The sequence below is a fragment of the Amaranthus tricolor genome, chromosome 9, assembly GCF_026212465.1.
Source record: "Amaranthus tricolor cultivar Red isolate AtriRed21 chromosome 9, ASM2621246v1, whole genome shotgun sequence".
NCBI lineage: Eukaryota > Viridiplantae > Streptophyta > Magnoliopsida > Caryophyllales > Amaranthaceae > Amaranthus > Amaranthus tricolor.
In genome coordinates, this window is record NC_080055.1 from 27,150,773 (window position 1) to 27,173,696 (window position 22,924).

Genomic DNA, 22,924 nt, shown 5'->3' on the forward strand with positions numbered 1-22,924 from the left:
AAAGTAAAGCAAATAGCAAGTAATCTTTTATCTTTTATAAAGGGAAAAGAGGCATGGAACGAAAACCAAGGATTTCTTGTGCTTTATCCTTTTTGTTTCTTTGTGACTTTTCTTGTCATAAAGCAAAACTTATGACTCATACTATTACAAAATCAACTCTTTTTTACTGTATTGGGTCTTGACAACCATAGGATATCTGTCCCCCTGCTCATATCATTGGTAGCAATTGTGATAATTCAATTATGTTAATCCAAATAAATAAAAAATCCAAATGATAACATCTAATTTTCATAAAACACCAATGGTAATATTTTTATGAGATTTTTCCACACGACAGCATTCAGTTTATGCCTTATTTAGCTGTCGTAGTATTTTATGTTATATTCTTGTCAATTTCTGTTTAATTCACCATTTTAACGTTTCTACCCTTATTGATTGTTGGTTGTTGTCTTTATAATTTGTCCTAAACCATTTTTATGCTCTCAAAATGTTTATTCAACATTTTTGACGTTTAATTCATCAGAGCTATCAAATGTTGTAACATTTTTATTTTCATTCAAATTGTTGTCTATATAATTTATCCTAGTTAAGCATATGTATTAGTGTTTGAAATGCACCTTTTGAACTTTATAATCCTAGTTAATTACATTAAGTAAACATTATGAATTATGTAATAGTGCTTAAGACACCTTTTGTCAAAATTACTAACAATTTGAATGAAAACAAAATTGTTAAACATTTGAGAGTGTTAATGAATTAAATGGTAAATTAAACGTCAAAATGGTGAATTAAACATTTGAGAGCATAAAAATAATTTAACGCAAATTATAAAGACAGCAACCAACACTTAATAAGGGTAAAAATGTCAAAATGGTGAATTAAACGGAAATTGACAAGAATTTAACGGAAAATGCCACGACAGTTAGATAAGGCACAAACTAAATGCTACCATGTGGAAAAATCTTACAAAAATGTCACCAGTAGCGTATCATAAAAGTTCGATGGTACTATGTGAAATTTCTAAGAAAAATAAGTTAAATATATAAATAAAAATAAAGAAAAAATTATAAATTCCCACTGAAAAATAAAATTACAGTTATTTATATGGGACAAACTTCTAAAAATCCAAGTTTTGACAAAATTACACCTACTTAGTGCTTGAAAATGGGCATGATGAGAGATTATACAGGTATGTACGCGGTACAGATTTCATCCATCCAATCTAAAAGAGCTATTGCATAATAGTGCTTAAAATATCAACATAACTTTTTAATTGAGTTTTTTTATTACATATATTAATATATTCATCTTATAAAACATTTCATATGATTTTTATTAGAAGATAATTCAATTATATCAAAATAAAGCATTATGAAATAAAACTAATCTTTTATAGAAAAGAACACTTTCAATAATAAACCATTCATGCATGGGATCATATTCATAGCTAAGGAGTAAAAAGAATGTAAGTATAACTAAAATAATATAAATTATAAGAATCTTAGCATAAGCATTTAATATGATGATATGAATTCGATTTATTAATAATTTTTTTTGGGATTATAAGGTAAGTTGAGGAAAAAGAAGGACTAATTGAGATTTGATCTCAGACTTCATCTAAAAAAGACAATATTTACTCTAACTAACTTATAATGAAAATGACTCAATAATTACTTATTTAAAAATTAGCAACAATATAATATAATGACCAAAGGCCAAAGCACAAAAGGATATATGCAAAGAAAAATCAATTTAAGAAGCATACATGTATCACCATCTCATGTTCAAGTTAATTAGCTCCTACATTCACAAGGGTATTGATTACTTCAAATTCTTAATAAAAATAAATTTCACCTCTATATAATTAAAATTGTTTTTACACCCTTAATCACAAATTTAACTTTTTTCTAATGTCATATGCTTATTTTGGTAATACATTTGTACCGGACTAAAATAAAATCCCCCAAAATTTTTGAGAAATCATATAGGTCCGACTTGTGGTTTACCATTAACATCGATCATATCCAACTCCTTAAGAACCTCCGGGCATTCGGGAAGAGGAGTGTTCCTCATGAATCCGAGAGGGTTAGCATTGCGAATATCAGTGGCTTCGCCATTGTTGGATGTTAAGCTGATTTTAGCGGATTGTTTGGCATAAACATCAGTAGAGATTTCGGTACATTCCTTGTCGGGGCTTTTAATTAGCATAATTTCACAAATATCGTCCTCATAATCACCATCTACCCGAATGTTGTACATCCCTAAGTTGTCAGTTACAGCTTCGGATTTGAAGGTTTGGACACCTGAAGTAATGTTCCTGCACTCCAACCTCACAGTTGCACCTATATGTACGTACATTCACCCATCATTACATATATAGCCATTACAATTTTGGAAGATAAAGCGTCATGTCTCAAATTTGTTGAAGCATTTTCGATTTAGATGGCAATTTTGTAAATGATTGAATATTTGCTAAAAGACGCGTGTATATACTTAAAAATTGTACATATTAGAATGATATTTATGAAAATAACATAAACTTTTTTTTCAATAAATATATGTACTTTCTTTATAACAGTATGTATAATTTTTGCCACGACATGTACATCTCTATCTGGTTTTTAGTTAACTCACCCCTTGATCAATTGTTTTCATATGGTCAAAGTTCCTACCGTTATCTTTATATACTATATATATCATAAGAAAAACATATTGCTTCAAAACAGACCTGATGATTTTAGATTTACCTGACCTTGGAACCAAACGCGATTCGACCCAATGTCAAAATGAATTTAAATAATGTAAAAATCAATGTGGACACAAGACTTGATTTTGGACTGACTCAAAACTTCTGACCCAAAATTGACCCGATGGTCCGAATGTACACTTTTAATTGTGAGCCCCAACGTCCCCTACAAATCTACAATCTATCGCCCCCTTCTGCCTTCAATCTTTCAATTATTGAATACACCAACTCAATCAAAAGTTTAGTGAGACAAAATACGTGTTATGTGTGGCTTCAACCATATAACATATCATGCAGCCTCAACCATGAGCTTAAGCTTTTGATTGAGTTGGTTCTTTGATATAATATTTCAACCACCCCTAAATTCAAGTGGGATATTTCGCACCAGGTATGAGGAAGACATGTGTTGCATCCACAATTTTAGCCCAAAGGGCTTTTATGTGAGAGAGCATATTAAAATATATAACATATCATTTATGCGGCTTCAATCATCAACTTAAACTTTTAGTTGAGTTCGTTTCTTGACAATACAAATAAAAAAAAAAATTTTAAATGATACCCTCCATCATGGTGCTAACACGGGAGATAAATTGAATTCGGCAAGTATCACAATACACACTGCCCATCACATGGTAATGGTTGTAATGAGCGTTAGCTACACCTGCTAACCACACAAGGCAAAGAGCAGCACCAAAAACAAATACACGTCCACATTTCCCCATTATTCTTGTTCTTCACCTTAATTACCTTATTATCAATATTAAAAAATAATTTTATTATCTTTTTATGTTGTAAATAAATATCCAAAACCTGGAAATTTAAGGAAATGGTTGAGAATTGAATGATATATGACTTTTTTTTAAGATAATTTGATTGCCTTATTATAGTGTGTGTTATTTCTGTTTTACACTAATTTTGGAGAGTTTATGTAATGTGATTGGTGTTTATATTTCTTAATTTACTCAAAAAAAGGAGGATCATACATAATATTGTCATCTATTTAATTTTGTTTCATCATTATGCTGCTATAATAAATGCCCAAATTTAGTAAATTAAATGACTAGATATATAAAATGACTAGATATAATAATATAACGTGTAAGTTCCATTATGTAAATTAATTTCTTAGTTTTTTTAATTATACAAGAAATATTATTATTATTATATATTTTCAAATTTTTTCAATTGCACAGGTCTAGAGGTCCAGTTCTAATATAACAAGTTATACTATTAATATAACTTGATTAGAACTAAACCTCTAAACCTGTGCAGTGGAGAAAATTTGAATATATAATAAGCTTTTTTGTTAAAAAAAAATTTCAAATTGAACTTGGAAAACTTTTATTTTTCAAAATAAGTGTTTCTAGTCCAAGCTTGAAGTATGTATAGTAATGTTCGTTGTTCTTAACAACAGGTGATTAATTAAACTTAGTCAAAGAAGTTATCCAAGCAATCGCCCACTGTTTCAAGAGAAATACTCTCGTGGGAAATAAAAAAGAAAGACATTCTCATATTAAAAAAATTAATACAGTGCTAAATATGTACTAAAAGATAAAGAAAAATCCTAAAACAGTGGTGGAACAACATAGGATTTTCCAATCACAACCGGTATTCACTTAGCCTCGGCTTAAAGCCCTACTTTTTTTGTGGTGGACTAAATTAGATGACTCAATTATTTTAAAAAGACGTTCCTTTGTGCTTGATTTTTGCTAATCGCATTTATTTAGTAGATAAGACTTGAGATAGAGTAAACGCTAGCTAAGTCAGAACAATGTAGAAAAAGTTATGCATCATGAGTTTTAAAATTATGTAGGATTAAGATAGAGTATATGAAGTGTTGTTTTAGCATAAATGGCATAAATAGAGGCATTATAAAGTTAGAGATAAAGAAATTGCTCTATATTTCCTATGCATAGAGTCCATCTTTCAGAGTGTGGGATATTCACCAAGATCACATGACCAATAGGATGACACTTGGTAGAAATATGAAAAGTGATAACTAGAATATTATGTGATTGTAGTGTGCCCTAAAGTTTAAGAGTAAAGTTTATCGAACGATCATCAGACCAATACAATTTTATAGATCAAAATATTAGATTTTTAGGTGGTCTCATTTATGAAAGACGTAAAGACCTGGGAAAACGGTCGGTAGGTTGGGTTTTGGGTCGGATCAATTTCGGTCGGGTCATTTTCGGGTCGGGTTAGTTTCGGATCAGGTCAGTTTCAGGTCGGATCACTCTGGGCTTCGGGTAGGTTCGGATTGACCCAACGGGTTACCATAAAACATTAGAATATCCAATCGACTAATTCAACATAAAAAAAATCATTAAAATGTCTAAAAAAAATCATTAGAGAAATTACATGTACGATTTTCAAAAAATAGTTGGTATGTCAGGTTCATTTAAGTGCAAGAAAAATAGGGGAATTAATACTTATTTTGAAAGACTTGTAAGATACGCGCTTTATAAAAGTTATTTTGTTTATTATAATTATAACGTTAGATAAAAATGACGTTAAAATTATCTTCACAATTTTCATGTTGGAAAGATATACAACTAAGTAAGTACTTATTTCGTCTTATAAGATACGCGTTTTATAATTTAGGGTTGCGACATTCGTTTTTTGAAAAGCTCATTCAAACGTGCGAAACGTTCGTATAAATTATATTGATTTGCTTACTGAAATGTAGAAGAATTAAAAACTCATTTGACTGATTTAACAAGATACATGTATTCAATTAAGATGATTATAACGTCCTGTTTTTAAAGAAAAATAATTACGATGGCTAAAAAGACGTTAAATACGTGTTTTTTGAGATCTATTGATGAGTTTTAGGGTTCAAGTGATATACTCAATATGTTGAGATACTTTGAAAACTAAAATTTTATTTGAAATGAATTCTAACATTGAAATTACTCTAAAAATTGATATTAAATCGGTCAAAACGGGTCGGTTTCCGGTCAGGTAATTATCGGGTCGGTCGGGTTCGGGTTTTGTCGGGTCGGATCCCGGATTCATTTTCGGGTCGGATCAAATTTTCCCAGGTCCGGTAATAGTCAAAATGAGAACTTAAATGGATAAATCCACATACTCAAAAGTATAAACTCAAAACATAAAAAGGGCAAGGCATCATAAACACTAAAGATAAAATGAAAAAAAAATCATTTAAAATGCTGTGAGAATGTACAATGAAATAAAATTTACAAACAATAAGATATATATATATATATATATATATATATATATATATATATATATATATATATATATATATATATATATATATATATATATATATATATATATATATATATATATATATATATATATATATATATATATATATATATATATATATATATATATATATATATATATATATATATATATATATATATATATATATATATATATATATATAAAGCTAGAACTTGAAGGCCGATTCAAGAGTCTACCTAAATGTTAAACGTTTTCCTTCCACCTTGGTGATTGAGGCTTAAGCCTCTCATCCCCTTTAAGCTAATCAGTCCTTTTAACCTCTTGCCGGTAGCCAACCACGATCTTAACGATTGAAAAAAAACAACAACTCGTGCCTCGTTTTATATCAGACCATTTCACTGTGAAAGAAATACAAAACTCATATAATTAGCCTATTTTTTTAATTAATCACTTTAAAATTATTATAGAATCACTCAAATAGATTAATTATATATGAGATAATTTCAATAAAATAGTCTCACCGTGAAATATCCTTTAAAAAAAAAAAATTATTAATTGTGCAAACTGCAAGTGCAAACCTACAAAAATGTGGTCAAAATATCAAACCTAAACCTACTACCAAAACAAAACAGGGTCAACTAAAGCCATCACAAACACACAAGTATCCGGTTAATATCTGGGCAGCTAGCCAAGTCTATCCACTCTCAAGACTTCATTAACGCCACTCAAGCTTCTTCTTCCTCAATTATCTCCACAAACCCACTAACTTACACTTAATCCTTTATCCGCCATTAATTCCCTCCTTCATTATCTCGCAAAATCCAAATAACCCAACCAATAATTTCATCAACCAATTCCCAAAAGTATGGGCATCTTCCTATCTTCCAAACATACACGCATGGGTTTCTTGCACTTTCCAACACATACCATTAATGCTCTTTTCAGTTTAGTTGATATAATATTTTATCGATATTAAATTACTTTATATAGCATAATTATATATTCTTTATTTCTATAAATAAAATAAAAAAATATATAATAATGGCGGTAGCAGCAGCAGCTTCGATGGGATTATTTAACACGGGTTGTAAATCCCCAAATCTTTTCTCTCTTAAACTGTTCAAAGGACTTGCTCATTCTTCTTCATCTGCCTGTTCGTCATCTGCCTCACATTTTTGTTCTTCTTCCAGTTCAGCTTCCTTTTCTGGTAATTTTTCTCTCTTTATTTAATTCAGATTTGAATTTGAATTTGTTGGACTTGCAATTGGGTTTTAATTAATATATGGTTAGGTCAGGTTTGGCGATTTGGTCAATTTTAAAATATACTGCTATTTAGTATATTTATTTAGGGAAAGTAGTTTATTTATAAATTTTTGAATTCGAATCTTGTGATTGTCTTGTTTGGATGTTCCATTGTTCTTCCTGGGGAAGTTAGTTGATTTATTCGATGGCGTATAAGGTTGGGCACAGATTTACAATTGATTGTTTCTCCATTGAATTTCTTTGTTTGAACGAAAACTGTCCTCTTGGAGACATTCAACTGCTTTCAATAACACGCTCAATTTCCGACTTTTTTGGGCTTATTAGCAGAATGTATGTGATCTACAATTGGAAGTTTCTGGCTGCAGTTATTATAGAGTAGAGTTTTGAACTGTTTTCTTTAAGGCATGAAGATAGGCTGATGCCAAAGAGGTTCTTTGCTATTCAGAGTCATGGATATAGTTGTGAGACAAAACTTTTAGGGTGTGTTTGGATGTAAGGCAATAGAGGGAAAGGAAGAGGAGGGATTTGGAGGGAGAAAGAATTTCTTGTTTGAATAGTAAAATAGGAGGAAAGGGATTTGGAGGGAGGAAATTGGAAGGATTTGATGGAAATTTTTTCTTAAGGTTCTAATCTCTCTAAAGTTAATAAGATTTGAAGAGAAAACTCTTATATCCCTTCATTTCCCTTTTATTCTCTCTTATACAAATAAGAGCTATTTTCCTTCTATTTCTCTTTCCATCCTTTCCTTTCTCTTCCTTTCCCTTTTCTCCCTTTTTTTTCTCTCCAAAATTGTTATCAAAACATAGTGCAATTACTATCACTGTTCTTGGACAAGTAAATTGAGGGAAAGGAAGGGGAGGGATTTGGAGGGATGAAGAATCCCTTGTTTGGATATCAAATAGGAAGGGAGGGATTTAGGAGGAAAATATGGATAAATTTTGTTAAGGTTGCAATCTCTCTAAAGGTGGACAAATTTTTTTGAAGCAAATTACATGATTGAGTTACAATACAACAAGAGTCTGTGTGAATTATGATTGTTGTGTTTATCACAAAAGGTCAGAAGATGTTTCTTAAATTACTTGGTTCCGTATGTAGATGATATGCTCATTGATGCTTGGAACAAAGCTGATGCACAAAAAGTCGGAAACTAAAAGGTCAGCTCAGTGATGAGTTTGATATGAAAGTATTAGGTAGAGGCTAGAGCGCGAAAAATTTTAGTAATGGAGATTCATAGGGATTGGAATTAGAAGAAGCTTTTCTTGTCACAAGAAAGTTATATTAAAAAGATATTGCACATGTTTGGTTTGTCTACAGCAAAACCCCTGAGTACTCTTAGTATAGCTAATGTACATTTGCCCCTTATGCTAGTGCGCTTGATGTATGCTATGGTATGCAATAGACCTGATTTGGTTGTTAGTTAGCAGGTTTATGTCCAGTTCTAGCAAAGACTAGTGGCTAGCTGCGCGAATTTTATTCTCTTTGATGTTGGTCTTATTTTTGGAAGTGATATAGAGATTTTAGTGATTGTTTATTGTGATTCTGATTAGGGTATAGAACTGGATAGTAGAAGATCAGTGACTGGTTATGTGTTCACTCTTTAAAGTTCTGATGTAAGTTGGAGGCTATTTTGCTGGATAGTGACATTATCAACTATTGAAGCAGAGTACATGGCTTTAATCGAAGCTGCAAAAGTGGGAATTTGGTTGAAGGGTCTGGCTACCGAACTTGGTCTACATAATGATCATGATGCCATTTGTTGGTGATAATTTGGGTGCAATATGTATTGCCAAAGATCAAATACATCATGGCAAAAGTAAGCACATTGATGTACGATAACATTTCATTAGAAGTTAGAACTAAGAAGAGAATTAAGGTGAAGAAGATTGACACTGCTGATAATCCTGTAGATATGTTACCCAAGCTTGTACCTTAGAGAAAATTTCAACATTTTATGGACTTGCTAAATATCACAAGTATTTGAGAGCCCTTTGAGGCATTATGGGCTCATAAGAGCAATCTGGGTCTTTGGAGAAAATTTTGGTGGCAGGGACAAGGGAGAGTCTGGCATTATTTGTGCTGCTGGTTCAATATATGTTTTGTTGAGAAGTTTTAACTCAAAGTGGAGATTTGTGATAATATGAGCTGAATCTTGTTACTCTCGCTTTACAGTTGTCTCGAGAAGTTAGGAGAGATGGTTTTCGGTTTTGTTTGATTGTTTCTATATTTGGGCTGAGGATGAGTCTAAACCTAATTAGTTTAGGTTTAGTCATATCTGAAAATTCTATTATTTCTAGGTATTATTTATAACCCATCAGTCCTCAATTTTTTGTATCTGTCTTTTTCTCCGTCACATTATTAATATATGTTTACCCTGTCTGGTGGATGTAGCTAACACGTTGTTGGTCAACCAGGTTAAATCTTTGTGTGATTTCTATTATTACTATGTCTATTTTTTTCTTGTATTTGGTTTCGTTATAACACATGTATTTTGGAACAACCCTTTTGGTAACAGTTTATACCATCTGGCATCGTCAGGAAGATATAGATTTCCGAAGTAATGCATTTTGTTTTACTCCTCTCCATATATAGGGTAGAACCAACTCCAATCTCTTTTGGGATTAAGGATTTTGGATTGTTATTGTGGAGTATGAAGGGGAGATGCTGATTGATGTTAATTGCCGAATCGTGAGTACTGTTCATGTCTAGTACGAAACAATTTGCTTTGTTCCCAGTTTCCATCCTTGTTATGTCAAACATTCTTTGAGTTTTGATGTCTTGAGTTTCTCTCTGCTTTTAAAGATCGATTCTGCATCTTACTCTGAGTTGATGAAGTCATTTATCAGCCATTTCAAAAGTAGAATTGAAGCAATAACTGCACTATTGAAGTGCATTGCCTTCGTTTTTCAATTATAAAAAATAATTATTTTCCAAGTTGCTAAAGGATCAAGCTTCAATGGTGTAAACATATAATTTATTCTATGTAAAAGCTGGAATTGCTGAAATTGCAGATAATGAGTAAATAATTATCTGCATGAAGCCTACTCCTCTGTCTTCAAGCCGGTCAAAGGTTTTTCTGATTGATCATAGTTTTTGTTTTCAGGGATCAAGCAAAATCAAAGATTTGAGCCTTTTTCAATGACTACAACATCTGGAAGTTTAGCCTCTTCTTCAGTTGCGTTTGGAGAACGTGGGCCTGATCATCTTCTTGTGCTTGTTCATGGCATCTTAGCTAGGTATATGCGTGTAAACTTTTCTGAATATTCTGGGAGGTTAAGATCTGTTCTCTGGATTAGTAGGTTAACATTAAACCTGAAGGTGGAAAAGCTAAAGAAAGAAATTTACTTTATACTAAGTGACCTTATCTCTTATGTTTTTTTCATAAGCACCAGTGTTGTGACACTCAACACTCTGAGGAGGGTATGGGTCATGTAGTTCTTTGATTTAACCCCTTTAAATCTTTTAACTTCAGCAGCATATTTGTTTATAAACACTGTATAATCACATATGAGAGCCATTGAATCACTAAGGTTGATGACCCAGTACTTTGATGCTTATTTTAATAGGGATATTAGAGTCTGTATTTGGGATAGTATATCTGTTAGTGAGGTGCATCAGCACTTTTGGTGCGACTTTTCTTAATTGAAATAAAGGATAGGATAGGAAGATCCTGCTATGTCTAGTGACAGGATTATTCACATACGAGGGCCTTTGAATTAACTTAGAATCTTAGATTGATGGATTAGTACATGAACTATTAAATTCCATGTAATAAAAATATTATGGATTTTGAGCTTACCGCTATGTGAAACTCCTTTATATATCAATACATTTGTTTTCCCAGAGCCTTTTCCCTTTCTAATCAAATTTTCCATTCTTGATCTTTCTTGCAAACTTGCTCACATCAGTTAACTTACTCGCATTGAAACACTTTTCGAATGACCAAGTATTCAACAGCTCTGGAAAATTAATCATTTTTATCGAATTACAGATTTGCATTTGATTTGATATGAATTAATTAAGAAGCATAATTATTTAGTGAACATCGAGTATAAATTGGACTTTGGTACTTTAGATTGTATTGGAGGATGACTTACAAGTTACAAGTGATGTTTGGAAAAAATTTCGGAACTTTATTTTTGTTGGTTTTAGGCTTTGGCTTTGTAATATTGAGAACAAATTAGTACAAAGCTATGGGAATCATTGTTGGTTTTAGTGCTTGCCAAATTTTTGCCAATTTACTAACTTAATATAGAACAACTTTTGCTGTTTTTCTTACAGCCCAAGTGACTGGACATATTTTGAAGTGGAACTGAAAAAGCGTTTGGGAAGAAACTTCTTGATTTATGGTGCGTTTTATCTTTGTCCCTTATCTCATATTCCACTTGATTCTGGATTAAAACTATTATATTGTCAAGTATGATATCCTCCAGGATCTCCTTTGAGACTATTTTGGCATCAAGGTAACATGTAGTTGGGATGTTTGCTAAAAATGAAGAAACAGTATGATTTGTGTACAAACCTTGTCATTTTATGATAGTTGTGCGTGTCTGACTAAATGGTTTGTCTATATGATGTTTTTGTTAGGACTATAATATTTTATGTAACAGCAACAATTTCTAGAACTCATATATGTGCGGGAATAACCAGCACTGAAGGGGCCTTAATGGAGGCATTGTCAAAGGGTTACACAATTAGTATCCTCAAATCTATGCACTTGAATGTACGCCACACACACACATTTAAAGCTTATCAAGAGGTGCAAGACATCCTTGAGAAGTAATAGGGTCGACATTATGTTTTAAGAAGTGAAGTTTATTAGAATTTTTGTTTGGAAACACGTAATTTAATTCAAATTATAGATTTCAATTATAAATTCATAAATGAAGAATTTGAGAATGACAAAATTTATTAGTCATTCTCAAATTCTCAATTTTAACAACTTTTTTAATAAGGGTGGAATTGACTTATATTTAAATTTGAAAATTCAATTTGCCAAACACTAAATTCCAGCCAATTTGAGATTTCCACATGAAATCATGGTTCCCAAAAACAACATTAAAGAAGTTTGGTACAAGGAAAAAAGTTTTGGCAGTTGTTGCCTTGCTGGAGCCTAGATGAGCTTTGTTCTTTGTGATACCTTTGTTCTTTCAGAGTCATGTCATCGTCATTTATATCATTTTGTTCTACACTTTTTTTTTCCTTTTCTATGGAGACAATGCTGTTGATTGTGGTTATGTAGTTGCTATTTTCAGTATTGTATCTATTAGTAATTGTCATTGTCATTATTCTTTGTTCAAAAGCTTGGGCTGATCTTTCCTTTTGTTCTTTTTTCTTTTTTGTGGTTTTTTCAGCTAGTTCATCAAATACTTTCACCAAAACATTCCGTGGCATTGATGGAGCTGGAAAGCGTTTGGCTGATGAGGTAAGCTTTAATTTTATTTTTTGCTAGGCTGGCATATTTATATATATATATATAAATATATATATAAATATAAATATTCTATTTAGTTTTGTTTATTGCCCTAAACAGGTCCAACAAATTGTAAATAAGACCGAGAGTCTTAAGAAAATTTCCTTTTTAGCTCATTCTCTTGGTGGATTGTTTGCTCGTTATGCTGTTGGTATGCTTTTCACACCAAGCAACTTAGATGATGGAAATCTGGATGATACTTCAGCAACAGGTCTCTCAACAAAGCATGGTCTCATCGCTGGACTGCAACCTATAAACTTCATTACACTAGCAAGTCCACATCTTGGGGTTAGAGGGAGGAAACAGGTCAGTCATTATTTTAAAAACAAATAGGTCTTATTCTTTTTTGAGTTACTCTTGTGAGAGACCGTCTTTCGGTGAGAGACCATCTTTCGATGAGACGACCTCAAATAAAGACCCCATTTTCTCATAATATGTATTAGATCGGCTATTAAACCCATGTATAAGGCGCATATCTCTGTGAGACTCTCATATAATAATTTGTATTCTTTTTTATGTATATATACTTTGCAAAATCAATAAAGGGATAGTTAAGTGATTTTGTGGAATGGTTTTTTGATGATTTGATGAATTTGAAGAGAATGAGTGTATGACTTCTGTCGTTGTTTGTTTTTAGAGTAATAACTACTGGCTGACATTCAATTAATGAAGATTTGATCATTTAGATTATATGATATAGACTATAGTCTGTTAACATCCTGACACTGTATTTTCTTAGGAGTTAACTTTTGTTGTTTCTCTTTTTTCCTTCAGCTGCCATTCCTATTTGGGCTTCCTTTCTTGGAGAAACTTGCCCTACCCTTAGCACCTGTTTTTGCTGGTCGAACTGGCAGTCAACTCTTCCTTACTGATGGTAAACCTAATAGAGCCCCACTTCTTCTAAAGATGGCAACAGATTGTGAAGATGGTAAATTTATGTAAGTTCAATGCTGGAAGAATTCCGTACAACTATCTTGATGTTTAACATTTGGAGCATTAATTTGTCAAATTATCCAAAAATCATTTTAATAACATAATACGATTAGCATACTTACTGCATCAAGTTATTTAATGCTCAATATTCCGTTTGTCTAGTGTACTTTGTCGAATTTCTGTATCTTTTTTGCCTGGTGTACTGCATCAATTTATTTAATACTCCTCTGTTCTCACCATGCAAGATCTTAATTTTACTCCTTTTGTCTCTCCTGCAGATCTGCACTTGCTGCATTTAAATGTCGAATCATATATGCGAATGTTTCTTTTGACCGTATCCTGATTGAAATTCTCTTATTTGTTATGATGAATTGACCAGTTGTGTTCTGTTTTACTTTGATGAGGCAAATCTCCTTGACATTTTCATTTTCTAGATATGGTTGGCTGGCGAACATCTTCGATAAGGAGAGAAGATGAACTTCCCAGGGTAAATCAATGTTTGTTTTCTGAATTCCACGAGTACTTGTCTGTCTTAAAACTGAAACCTTTAGCTCTTAAAACTGTCGTTACTGATAAAATCTGGGTCTTCCTCCTACGAAATTACTTTAATGAACAATAATGGTTTTTACTAATTAGAAAAGTTTTTAACTGAACTAAACTTATTTTATTTATTGGAGTTGATTTTCACTAATTAAAACAGATTTTATTTTTTTTCAAGGATAATATAATATTAGTTTAAGGTGAACCAAAAAGGACTTTAGTGTAATTAAATTTCATTATAATAGTCAGTTTTTGACATTAATAGCAAATTATTACTTGGTGCTTTCCTTGATTCTTTTTAAAACCTTTATAATGCATCTGCTGCGATGCAGCTTTGTTTTTTACTATGTGGTATTCGCAAGCATAAAATTTTGTTTATTCGTAGTATAAGTGTCAAATGGTATTTGAATATACTTTTAGCTTTGCGAATAACCTCCTTGCTTGATGCAGCATATCCTTTCTATTGTTTGAATCTCATTGTACTTTATTCCTTTACCCAGCCTCCTCAACGATCTTTGGACGGTTACAAGCATGTTGTAGATGTTGAGTATTGTCCTCCAGTTTCATCGGAGAAGCCAAATTTTGCTCCCGAAGTGGCCAAAGCAAAGGAGGCTGCACAGACTGAACCTAGCGACCACAATACAGTTGAATACCATGAACTAGTGGAAGGTTCAATGCTTTTACCTTCTTGTGAGATTATACTATTGGATATGTATCTTTGGTTGCCCTTCTATCTGTTTTCTCATTTCTGTGTAGACATTGATGTAAGCATAGTTTGTTTCTGTCTGTAGAGGAGATGATACGTGGCTTACAGCGATTAGGATGGAAAAAAGTTGATGTTAGCTTTCATTCTGCATTATGGCCCTTCTTTGCGCATAACAATATACATGTAACAATATCAATTTCCTTCCTACCTATTATTTGGTTACCTTTTAGGTATTTCTATAGTGTCTGAATTCGCGATTTGTTCTGTTTAGGTGAAAAATGAGTGGTTTCACAATGCGGGTTCTGGGGTTGTAAAGCATGTTGCAGACAGCCTGAAGCAGCAAGAATCTTCATACCTCACTGCCAGCTTATAGAAATGAGAATGGTAAGTTCTCTTTAAGCTGAAAACATTGAGTTTAATGTGTGTAGTGCCATTAAAGTGTCTCCAACATAGGTGGGGTCAAATATACGCAGCCTTATGCAATAATGAAGATGCCATTCCGTGATTGCAAACACCAGGTGTTGCTTAACATATACTTCCTCCGTTCTGAAGTATTCACTATATTGCGGTTATTGACAATGTTCATCGTTCAAATTTATTTTACATATTGCGGCTAATGTGTATGAAAAAAAAAAGTCATTGGGATCTTATTTGAATCGTCTAATCGCATGCTTGTCTCTTTCGAGACCGAACATGACGAATGGGTGTGATGAAGTCGTAAAGCAAGGAAGTGATTAAGATATATATAAACCTTTGTTAGTTCTGTTATTAACAAGGATAAAGCTGCGTATATTTGAATCCCCAAACTCCACCCTCTGTGGGAGCCACTTAGTAGCATTAGGGTAATAAAATGTTTGTTTCTCACGTATACAATTTATCCTTAGTGATCGATTTCCTTTCTTGTAGGAGATTTGAATTACCTTGAGGGGAAGAACTGTGAGTTTTCATTCCTTTCTTTATGCCTTGAAAGTGGTTAAAGTTTATGTGCAGGCCACAACGTTGGTATAAGTGTCGTATATAATACAATCGACACTGGAACTTTCATACCGAACATGTGAATATATATTATATACATATACTACGACAAACAGTTGCCTGATTCTCTCTTTTATGCATCATGCATTTAGGAGTTTACCTCAAGGGAAGAAGGTTTCCTGATTTTTTCGTTTCGTTATGCTTTTGTAAATAAAAGACTTATTACATTTACATAATGGAACACCCGGAAGGGTTATCATCGTTGAATATAGCGAAAGCATCAGTGTCTTCATAAATCAAAGGTTGAGGATCAAAAGTGCGTTCGTGGATGATTTTGCCCTTTTTCCGATGCGAGGAAGTGTTAGCAGTGAGTTTGAAAGTCTTGTGTTGTTTATAGAAGTGATTGAAATCATGTAATTGGGGAATGTAAGGCATAGTCCATGGCTCCACTCTTAGCCCTGTTTTCATGATAGCTTTCTGTATTTTGTTTTGGTCTGCCCACCCTGTCACTGATACTTTCTGCAACCTCATGTCTATTTCAACTTCATCAACTCCTGATACAAATGACATTTTAGTAGTTTTTACGAGGAAGTCGCAGTAAATAACGGTGGTTTGTGAAGTTAATAAATTACACTTATGTGGTAGGATTTAATAGGGTGGGAGTTTTGTGATTTTAATTTACTAATTTTGTTTATTTTCATATTATTATTTTTATCTTTTTATAGTGATTTACAAATTACGGTGATTAATTAGAAATTTTTAGTATATTATGGTTTAAATTCAGTAAGACAACTCTGTTACAATCCTAAATGGTAGAAATTGATTCCAAATGAATCTTTGATATCACGGGCGTTGGATCAAAGTTTGTTCATGTTTCAGTGTCGCGGAACATTCATAAATTAATTGCAGCGGTGTTATATCAATGTCGCGGAACATTTATAAATTATTTGCAACGTTGTTATAGCTGTAATACTTTTATTATACTTCTTTGTTTTATCAAGATTGTAATATTTTATAAATCTGAGAAATTTTATGAGGAAATGTTGCAATCTCAATAAGATGGGAGGAGTATATAAAAGTAATGGGGTTAAGTGATTATACCATCTAGCTTGAGCAGAGCTTTCCTGACTTTGCTCTCGCATCCAGAGCAGTCAATCTCAACTCGAAACTCTACAATCTGAAGCAAAAAAGATAAACAAATGTATTAATTTTTTTTTAAAAAAAATATAATAACTTTTTTTAGAAAAATGCAACTAGTAAACAAGAAACAAATTTTAGTTCTCCTCAAAGCTCTCACATATTTTAGTTTTATACTGCAAACTCAAAGAAACAGAGAAAATATTTGCTTGGGCGTTAACAAATTTGTAATTAGGAGCATCTATTTAATCTCTTTGAAATAAATTTGTAGTTCTACTCTTATCGATAACATAACGATCAATTGTGTGTATTAGCGTATGATCGAAACATATAGAAGGAGAAAAGAAAACTCACCGAACTCATTTCAACACTTCTTCCCACCTCAGATGCTTCAATCTCTTGTAAATTGTACCAAAAGAAGCAATTGGTTATATATAGAAGTCGCAAAACTAGGGTCATATGGTTGGAGGGTTGCATCACATTTTAATACATTTTTTCAATTTGATTGAAGCAACCCACAACTTGTTACATATTTTTATAATTGACATAATATGCATATTTTTAATTTACGTTTGAAAATCAATTATTAATCAATCTATTAGACCCACCAAAATGTTAAAAATAAGACTTCTTGCAATACTATTAGTGTACTAATTATTGCTTAAAATAATATTTATACTTGCTTTATAGGATGGAACAACGCTATTATAATCTAACTTGTTTCATATTATATGAAGATATCTTAGTGAGTATTTTTTTAATTAACCAAACCCTAGATATTGGGGAAATTGCATAGAAATGTTGGTATGCATAGAGTCTAAAGAGGTTTAGTCAAGCAAGCTAATATTTGAAATCTAGTATAATTAGTTATTGTTTAATGAGTACGTAATGAAAGTCACTCTCAATGATGGTGCTTTTTTTTGCTTGATTGCTTGGGAAAGATACTTTGTTCAATGTTCATGCATAAACCATGCGTAAGAAATTGTTCAATTAGTACGTGGAAGATGCTTAATTATCTTTTACTTAGTCTTACCATTGTTTTAATATAGTCCATCGTCTATATGTATACTTAAAAATGCAACTTATTGTTCACTTTACTTTACTGGAACTAAAGGTCTCACTGAAAGCAACCTCCTTGTTTCTTTATTGGATATAATCATAGCTTCTATAAATGAAATATACTGAATATGATGATAATAATGACGACTCCATAAGTATTATTCAAGTGATAGCTCCTCGAGAAGACAACTATGCTTGATCAAGAATCATTTGTCATGTTAGTTTCATGGATTTCGCAAGGTGCATACTCGTTGCCATTAGAGCACCGGATTTTCAACCAAGATGATGCAAACATTTTCTCTTGGACAAAAGTATTGGCAAGTCTAGCCATCTAGCCTCAATACCATGCGAAATTGGATGAGTAGATTTTGAGGTAAGCTGAGGAGTCGAGCAACATATGCTTCGTTCTCCAAGCATGAATCAAAATTTTGAAGCGAACCCATCGGGAACTAGTTTAAACCAAAATGAACAAACCCGACTTAAAAAAAAGCTAGACTATAAGTTACACTAAGGGACACCATCAAAGCAAAATAGTTCTCATTTACGTAATACAACGCCAAATAGTTCTCGAACCGTCGACAAAATTTAAGAGCAGGAATTTCCAACGTTCTGAAGCATGGTGAATTCCGTAATTTGCTGCTAATATGTCGTAAAAGTGCAGTTATGCGCACCATCAAGGCATCAAACACATACAAAGAGAACGACAAATAAGATAAACATGGAATAGCATAAATGGCCAAAATTTTGATCTCATACTACATATGTATCACATGAAAACTCATAAAAGTATCTAAGTAACCTTACAATGAAACTGTGATTTGTCAAAATCCAAAGAATCAATCAAGACTTGGATGTTTTGGATTTCGAAAACGCCTTCTTTGATGATCCTTTGTTTGAAGATTTCTTGAACGAATCTTTCTTTGGCTTTAACTTGCTAGAGTTTGACGATCCCTTGTCTTGCTTGCCCTTTTGCTGCTTCTTTTCCTTTTGCACATTGATCTTTCTAACGGCCTGTTCATTCATCAAAAAGTCAAGTCAAGGTTCAACGCTCTAAAAAATGATCAACCCAATCAATTTAGCATTAGTGACATCATGACCAATGTTATCAGGATAGGGGTTCTACTAGGAATCGACCATGGGGTAGGAATTAGGATCAAATTGTGGGATCGTGCAATCCAACAAATAAACTTAAATATGCTAAAAAGTTTTCTTCCTAATAGTATTTATTCAATCTAAAACTCCATATCAATAAAGAAATTCTTCAGAATGGCCAACCAATTCCTCATTGCATACCTTGTCGACATTAAGTGTCTCGTGAGAATGCTTGGAGATGAGCTTGTTTAGAATCTTTTCCGTTTGCTCTCTCTCTTGTAAACCCATACCTTTTCCTTGTGCAACAGGCAAGAACTACAGAAACCAGAGATTTAAGGGTCAATGATCAAAACGATGACATTGGATCTAAATATCTTGAAGCAACAGAATTAAAACAAAATATGAAGAAACAAACCTTCCGATGCTTTCCTTTGTTCTTAAGCGGCTTTTCTCCGGGTAATTTCTTATCAAACTTCCCGATACTGGCTGTAGACATTGCTGCTGCACCAGCTACCTCCTCTAATTCAGTTTTACTGAGTTTCTTTGGAGCAGCTTGAGTTCCGGTTATAGGCAAGGCGGTGGCAGCTAGTTGAACATGACTGGTAAAATAATGATCATCAGCATAATCGTTGCATAAAATATGATTAAGAATTAAAGAAGCTTTACAAATGAATAAAAGCAAAATAGACAAATTGGAAAAGCTAGTATTAGTTGAGGACGACTGCAATAACTTCACAGCCAAGGGCAAAATAGACAGTACCTCGGAAGGGCACCGGATTTTTGTGCTTCCTTAAGATTCTTTAAACGATTTTTCTCTTGCTTGTCTACTCGCTGCTTTTTATCAGTTTTCCGCTTGGCAAAAGGATCGATACCGGGCTCTGCAAGTTTCCCCAACGTGAAAAAAGAAAAAGCATTGCTAATAGACCATACATATTTTCACAAACTATTCTACTTGAGTATATTGATAGCTTCGGGGAAAATTCAAAAATAGATGACATAAATCCAGGATTTAGATTTGCAATATCATTACCATCAGTTGGCTTGGCGTCAATGATGGGGACATCATCTTCATCATTAGCACGATCATAACCATATGTGCGCTTCCAAGTGCCAGTCTTCTCATCATATGCAACTTTGTCTTTCTTACGTTTCTTTATGCCTAAAAAAATGTTCAAAATAATCGTAAACTAATCAGTAAATTGTCATGACAAAAATCCGATGGCCGTAAAAGAAATTTGATTGTCTTCTTACCCTTCTTCTGGGCAAATAACTCCCATTTTGTTGGGGGTTTTGGTTTTGGTAGCTGAACAAGAAGAAAAATGCATCCAATCAGAAAAAATTCTTATTTCTTGACTTCAATACATACTAATCATCCTTTCATGATAGAAAATTGAAAGCAATTGCTGTATGTAAATGAAAGCCTTTAGTATAGAATAGGATTTAACACCAGCACAAAAGAACAAAAATGAATAAAATTGAAGGAAATTCCAGAGTCATGTGTCTAATATCAAAAAACCGTACAATCACTCGTTCACCACTAGCCCTTCATTAAATTTCACTTATTTCCTTTTGACCCCCAATATTAACTCAATTCAAATTGTTATACATGTTCCCAAAATCCATCTCCATTCTTCCCATTAAGCTTGATTGTTATAATCTTGTTTTTCTTCTAGATTAAATTTATGGGGTCGACTCACATAGAAAAGATCAACTGCCACTTTGTTCTTACACATTCTATAGAGAGCACTAATTTGGTCTATCCCAGTTTCTTCAAACTATAGTCATTCTAAACAACGCCCACGAATGTTGGGAATTGAAACATAAATGACAAAGCTTTGTTTAAATTGCATGAAAATAGAAGAACGTAATAGACATTAAGGCAAATAACATCTTCCAATATACTTCTAATAGCCCTTATGTATAAATGTTAATTTAATCCTTCAATTCATTCCCTTTTGTCTCTAAAACATGATTCGATTTCATAAGAGTTAAAACGACAAATTTTAAAGTATAATTACCGAAATGATGCAATCCGTTGTTCTAGTTATTAACAAGCAATAATATCAATCTTAAATAACCCGACGTTGCACCACAAAGAAGAATCATATACTAAGAATGCGTTTAAAATCCGCTCCCTATTACTTAACTAAACTTAATCAACGATTATAACTTATTTGCGTTGAATAGAACTGAACTAAAGCTGAAAAACACGCCCTTAACCCCCAAAAAAGTTCTTATCATTATGATAAAAATATGCACATATGTAACAACAAAAAAATTCCAGATTCGACATCCATTACACAAAAAAAAGATAAAAAGAGAGAAATATAGATAGGGTTTTACATGCTTCTGTCTAGGAAGTCTAGTACTTGGAGCAGGCAAAGTAACCATAGGACCATCTACATCTTCAGTCGCCGGCAAATTGAAAAGGGCATCTGCTATTGTTTGTGCTAATTCCGTTCCCTTCTCCAAGCATTGTTTCACTAGTTCTTCCCTTCATTATTCAAGGAAAAACAACGAACTACCAATTAATTTATACCTCCATTCACTAATTCTACTTACACCAAATCTAATCAAAATAATTTGAACAAAATTGAACCAAAATCAACAATAACCTAGTACAGAAAAATCAACATGGCTTGAATATATACACATAAATCCTAAAGGAAACAAAAAAAAGAACATTTTTTGTTAATAAGGGAGCAAACTTTTACCTGGAAGATGGAATAGAAGAAAAATGATGATTAGGGTTGTAAGCCATTAAATTTCCCAAATCAATTTCAAAACCCTTTTGAGTCTCCATATCTCCCATCTCTTTCTCTCTCCTCTCAAATTTCTGAAACTCAAAGGATGGGATTGGGAACTTTAGTTTTCGACTCAAAGCCCTAAAAACCTCAACAAAAGAAATGTAATATATTTCCCCCTATCAATGAAAGGAAAAGATCAAACGCATCGTATTACTATTTCCCCCAAGTCCTAAGTCCCAACTAGGTTAAGAGGTTGCTACTTGTTAAAGTAAAACGGGTTCCTTTCAAAATTATTATTAATAATTAATAATCATAATAATAATAATAATAATAATAATAATAATAATAATAATAATTGTGTGCATAAACTATTTTTATTGGTAAATTTAAATAGATTATTGGCTTTTCATATTAATTTAAATGCACATATACTTTAATTTTTTAAATAACTAACAAGCTAAAATATGTCATATTTTTCTCCTTAAATGTGTTTATTTGTTTTTTTTCAAAAATCCTAAGAATAAAATACAAATGTACAATAAACTAAAAATTATATACTTCCATTAATATTAAGCAACATATTCTTCATTATAAATATTAAAAAAAATATTATCTATCATAAAAATATTTATTCAGAACTTATACTTCTCAATTTTGTTTATTTATAAGATACTAATAATAATAATGAAAAATCTGTATTATTCAAATATTACATCAAGTTAATTTATTTATATATAAAATACTATACTACTACTACTAATAATAATGAAAAATCTATGTTCTAGACATTTGAACACGTAGGTATTTTGTGTTCTAATTAATATAATACAAGGAGATTGATATATATAATTTTTAGGGCTATATATATATGAAAGAATTTAGTGAATTTTTAATATAATTCAATATAATAGTTACCTTGGAATATAAAATGCTCTTTTATATTTTATTAATTTTAATTTTGTTCTTTTTTAAAAACATAAAATAATTATTTTTATTAATTATTTTTAATTTTCATGTTAAATTCTCTTTAAAAAACT

At 32.1% G+C, this 22,924-nt stretch overlaps 4 protein-coding genes across 7 annotated transcripts; 1 reads left to right on the top strand and 3 right to left on the bottom strand.

The window, feature by feature from the left end:
* Nucleotides 1–1,779: 1,779 nt before the first annotated feature.
* On the bottom strand, nucleotides 1,780–3,551 carry LOC130824048 (pollen allergen Che a 1-like). The gene is made up of 2 exons (XM_057688924.1): nucleotides 3,306–3,551; nucleotides 1,780–2,342 (listed from the first exon to the last, which is right to left on the bottom strand). The coding sequence occupies exons 1-2, from the start codon at nucleotides 3,466–3,468 to the stop codon at nucleotides 1,981–1,983; spliced, it is 525 nt and encodes a 174-aa protein (XP_057544907.1). The 5' UTR covers nucleotides 3,469–3,551; the 3' UTR covers nucleotides 1,780–1,980.
* A 3,067-nt stretch (nucleotides 3,552–6,618) lies between these two features.
* LOC130823762 (lipid droplet phospholipase 1) lies at nucleotides 6,619–16,143 on the top strand. 4 transcript variants are annotated; one of them, XM_057688512.1, is made up of 13 exons: nucleotides 6,619–7,172; nucleotides 10,329–10,461; nucleotides 11,507–11,574; nucleotides 12,580–12,650; nucleotides 12,759–13,004; nucleotides 13,473–13,636; nucleotides 13,910–13,965; nucleotides 14,066–14,118; nucleotides 14,672–14,840; nucleotides 14,963–15,060; nucleotides 15,149–15,261; nucleotides 15,784–15,813; nucleotides 16,005–16,143. In XM_057688512.1, the coding sequence occupies exons 1-11, from the start codon at nucleotides 7,007–7,009 to the stop codon at nucleotides 15,248–15,250; spliced, it is 1,326 nt and encodes a 441-aa protein (XP_057544495.1). In that variant the 5' UTR covers nucleotides 6,619–7,006; the 3' UTR covers nucleotides 15,251–15,261; nucleotides 15,784–15,813; nucleotides 16,005–16,143. The 4 variants fall into 4 exon arrangements, with proteins under 4 accessions (XP_057544495.1, XP_057544494.1, XP_057544496.1 ...); XM_057688514.1 differs by lacking the exon at nucleotides 16,005–16,143 and adding an exon at nucleotides 8,776–9,522 and having other exon boundaries at nucleotides 7,041–7,172; nucleotides 15,784–15,986; XM_057688511.1 differs by lacking the exon at nucleotides 16,005–16,143 and having other exon boundaries at nucleotides 15,784–15,986.
* LOC130823764 (heavy metal-associated isoprenylated plant protein 45-like) lies at nucleotides 16,081–17,386 on the bottom strand. The gene is made up of 3 exons (XM_057688515.1): nucleotides 17,344–17,386; nucleotides 16,954–17,029; nucleotides 16,081–16,406 (listed from the first exon to the last, which is right to left on the bottom strand). Exons 1-3 carry the CDS (start codon nucleotides 17,350–17,352, stop codon nucleotides 16,081–16,083), a joined length of 411 nt encoding a protein of 136 aa, XP_057544498.1. The 5' UTR covers nucleotides 17,353–17,386.
* A 1,370-nt stretch (nucleotides 17,387–18,756) lies between these two features.
* On the bottom strand, nucleotides 18,757–22,077 carry LOC130823779 (ribosome biogenesis regulatory protein homolog). Its single transcript, XM_057688549.1, has 8 exons — nucleotides 21,855–22,077; nucleotides 21,484–21,634; nucleotides 20,392–20,443; nucleotides 20,171–20,299; nucleotides 19,901–20,018; nucleotides 19,556–19,739; nucleotides 19,342–19,455; nucleotides 18,757–19,059 (listed from the first exon to the last, which is right to left on the bottom strand). Exons 1-8 carry the CDS (start codon nucleotides 21,950–21,952, stop codon nucleotides 18,889–18,891), a joined length of 1,017 nt encoding a protein of 338 aa, XP_057544532.1. The 5' UTR covers nucleotides 21,953–22,077; the 3' UTR covers nucleotides 18,757–18,888.
* Between the last annotated feature and the right edge of the window lie 847 nt (nucleotides 22,078–22,924).